General features: G+C 37.8%; 1 protein-coding gene across 1 annotated transcript in view; it reads left to right on the top strand.

Annotated features, from left to right (window-relative positions):
* The window catches only part of HAUS2 (HAUS augmin like complex subunit 2), an 8,161-nt gene extending 6,874 nt beyond the window's left edge, over window positions 1-1,287 (top strand). Inside the window, exons 5-6 of the mRNA XM_042445396.1 lie at window positions 254-362; window positions 826-1,287. Coding sequence (XP_042301330.1) covers window positions 254-362; window positions 826-975 — 259 coding nt within the window. The 3' untranslated portion in view covers window positions 976-1,287. The remainder of the gene's footprint in view (window positions 1-253; window positions 363-825) is intronic.
* Window positions 1,288-2,097: the final 810 nt, after the last annotated feature.

Here is a 2,097-nt window from a genome sequence, read left to right as displayed (position 1 = left end):
TATTATTATTATTATTATTATTATTATTATTATTATTATTATTATTATTATTATTTTGTGTGTTTCTCTTTGTTCAGGTGTATTTTATATTTGACCAAAATTGCATTCATTGTCTTCATTTAGAAATGCTATATTGTTTATTTAAATGTATTTCAAAATTAAATTACTGTAGTCAGGGTTTTGGAATAAAGGCAAAAGATTCTTAAATTACAAAATTTAGAATAGGTGATTGTATTTGTTTGATGTATTCTAGGTATGCAGTAGAATTGCTGGCACTGGCAATGTCTTTCATTGAAAAACTGGAAAATCATCTAGCCACAGTGAGAAGCCTTCCTAATTTACCTCTAGCTATAAAAAACATGGTGAGTAAGTAAGTAACTAACTGGTAAGCTTTCTTTGATAGGAAACATGCTTTGCAGCTGGCTATAGTATGGTCTAACAGTACAAAATTTGATCTCTAAGTCTGCAGTTTCACATCTCAGCTATGCACTTTTGTTTTGTCTCAGGTAGCTTTTATCCCTTAGCCTTAGAACACTGACATTACAGAATGACCTGTGAGAATTGTATCCAAAGCAAATGGCAGAGAAGGGGTGAGAAAAATGCAGCACTACTATAGTTCATATTGAACTTCCCCTAAAATATGAGAGATTATATCACACCAAAGCAGTCTGAAGGGATGTTTTCTTGGAGCTAATGCTGAATATTAATACGGCTACATTAGTTTCACTTGGCTTACATTAGTTAGAACATCATACTTCATAATAACCTTTCATGTTATTGAAGCTTTTGCAAAGTCTGCTAAAATAATTCATTGTCATATTCTAGGACAGTGCACTAGCAAAGATGGATTTGTTTGTAGCAGATATTGAAGACCTAGCAAATCAAATACTGGAATGGAGAGAGAAACAGAAGAGAATCTTGGACAATTCGCATCTGACTGCTGGATCAGACACCTGGTTCCGAAGTATACAATAAGAGCCTACCTTTATTTCATTTTTCTTTCCCCGTTTTTTAATTAATATTTTATTAGTGTTGTAATATACAACAACAGGTGTAACTGCACAAATAATTCATAATGAAAACAATAAAATGGGCTTGGTAAATAAGAGTGTAAACACAAATCCCTCATTTAAGTTAATGTTCCCCATTGCATTGCAGGTATTTCTAACATCAGTCAATAGAAGGGATTGGTTTAGAATTTAATCTAGTCCTTTGGAGATCCAAACTTTTGTATCATAAATTGTGTTCACAATGAACAGATAGTAAATAGAAGCTAATTTGTCTCCATCTGTTTGTCCGTTGAACATTATTTATGTGATATGTCAAGTTTTCTGCTAGTGTAATAGACCAGTATTTCTCAGGATATCTGATGTGGAGGACCAGCACCATATATACATTATTACAAGCATGTGTAAAATGGGATTGAATGTTTAAATGACCATAACATGCAATGAGAATTATGGGGTCATTCAGACTGGCACGAAAAAGCGGTGTGCGGCCATGCCAGTACCAGTCACGCCAAAGCTGTGGCACTTGCATGCATTCAGCCCCAATGCGGGCCACTGCTGTGGTGCTCAATCCAGGCAGTACAGCAGCAAGACTGATGAGTTCCATTAGTGCTCTGTTGGGATTCCTTTTCTCATGCAACTGATAACAGCCCTTTTTCAAGGTGCTTAACCTGGGTGGCACAGCAGCTGTACTGATGAGCTTCATTGGTGTTCTGTTGGGTGTTCCATTAGGATTCCTTTCCCCATGCAACTGATAACAGCTTTTTTTCAAGGGTTCTTGAGCTGATCATACAGACACCTTATAAGAGTTTTGCAGGAGCAATCCTCTCAAGGGCTTGAGCACAGGGGCCATATTACTGGGAGCAGTTATGCCAGATGCAAGTTCACAACAGGGGGCAGATTCACCATGAGGACAACGGAAATTGCAACCTTCTCCCAACTGGCAGAAGAACCAGGTAGCTGGCAAGGAAACTGTTTGTTAGGCTTGGGGTGGGGGTGGGGAGCAACCATCTTGTTTCTTCTTTTTAGTGTTGGGACGATAACTGGATGGCATAGCTAGCATCCTAGGGGCTCTTGGCCACATGTAGGC

Source organism: Sceloporus undulatus, chromosome 1 (genome assembly GCF_019175285.1).
Source record: "Sceloporus undulatus isolate JIND9_A2432 ecotype Alabama chromosome 1, SceUnd_v1.1, whole genome shotgun sequence".
Taxonomy (NCBI): Eukaryota; Metazoa; Chordata; class Lepidosauria; order Squamata; family Phrynosomatidae; genus Sceloporus; species Sceloporus undulatus.
Note: the sequence above shows the minus strand (reverse complement) of the source record. Positions and strands in the feature narration are given on the sequence as shown.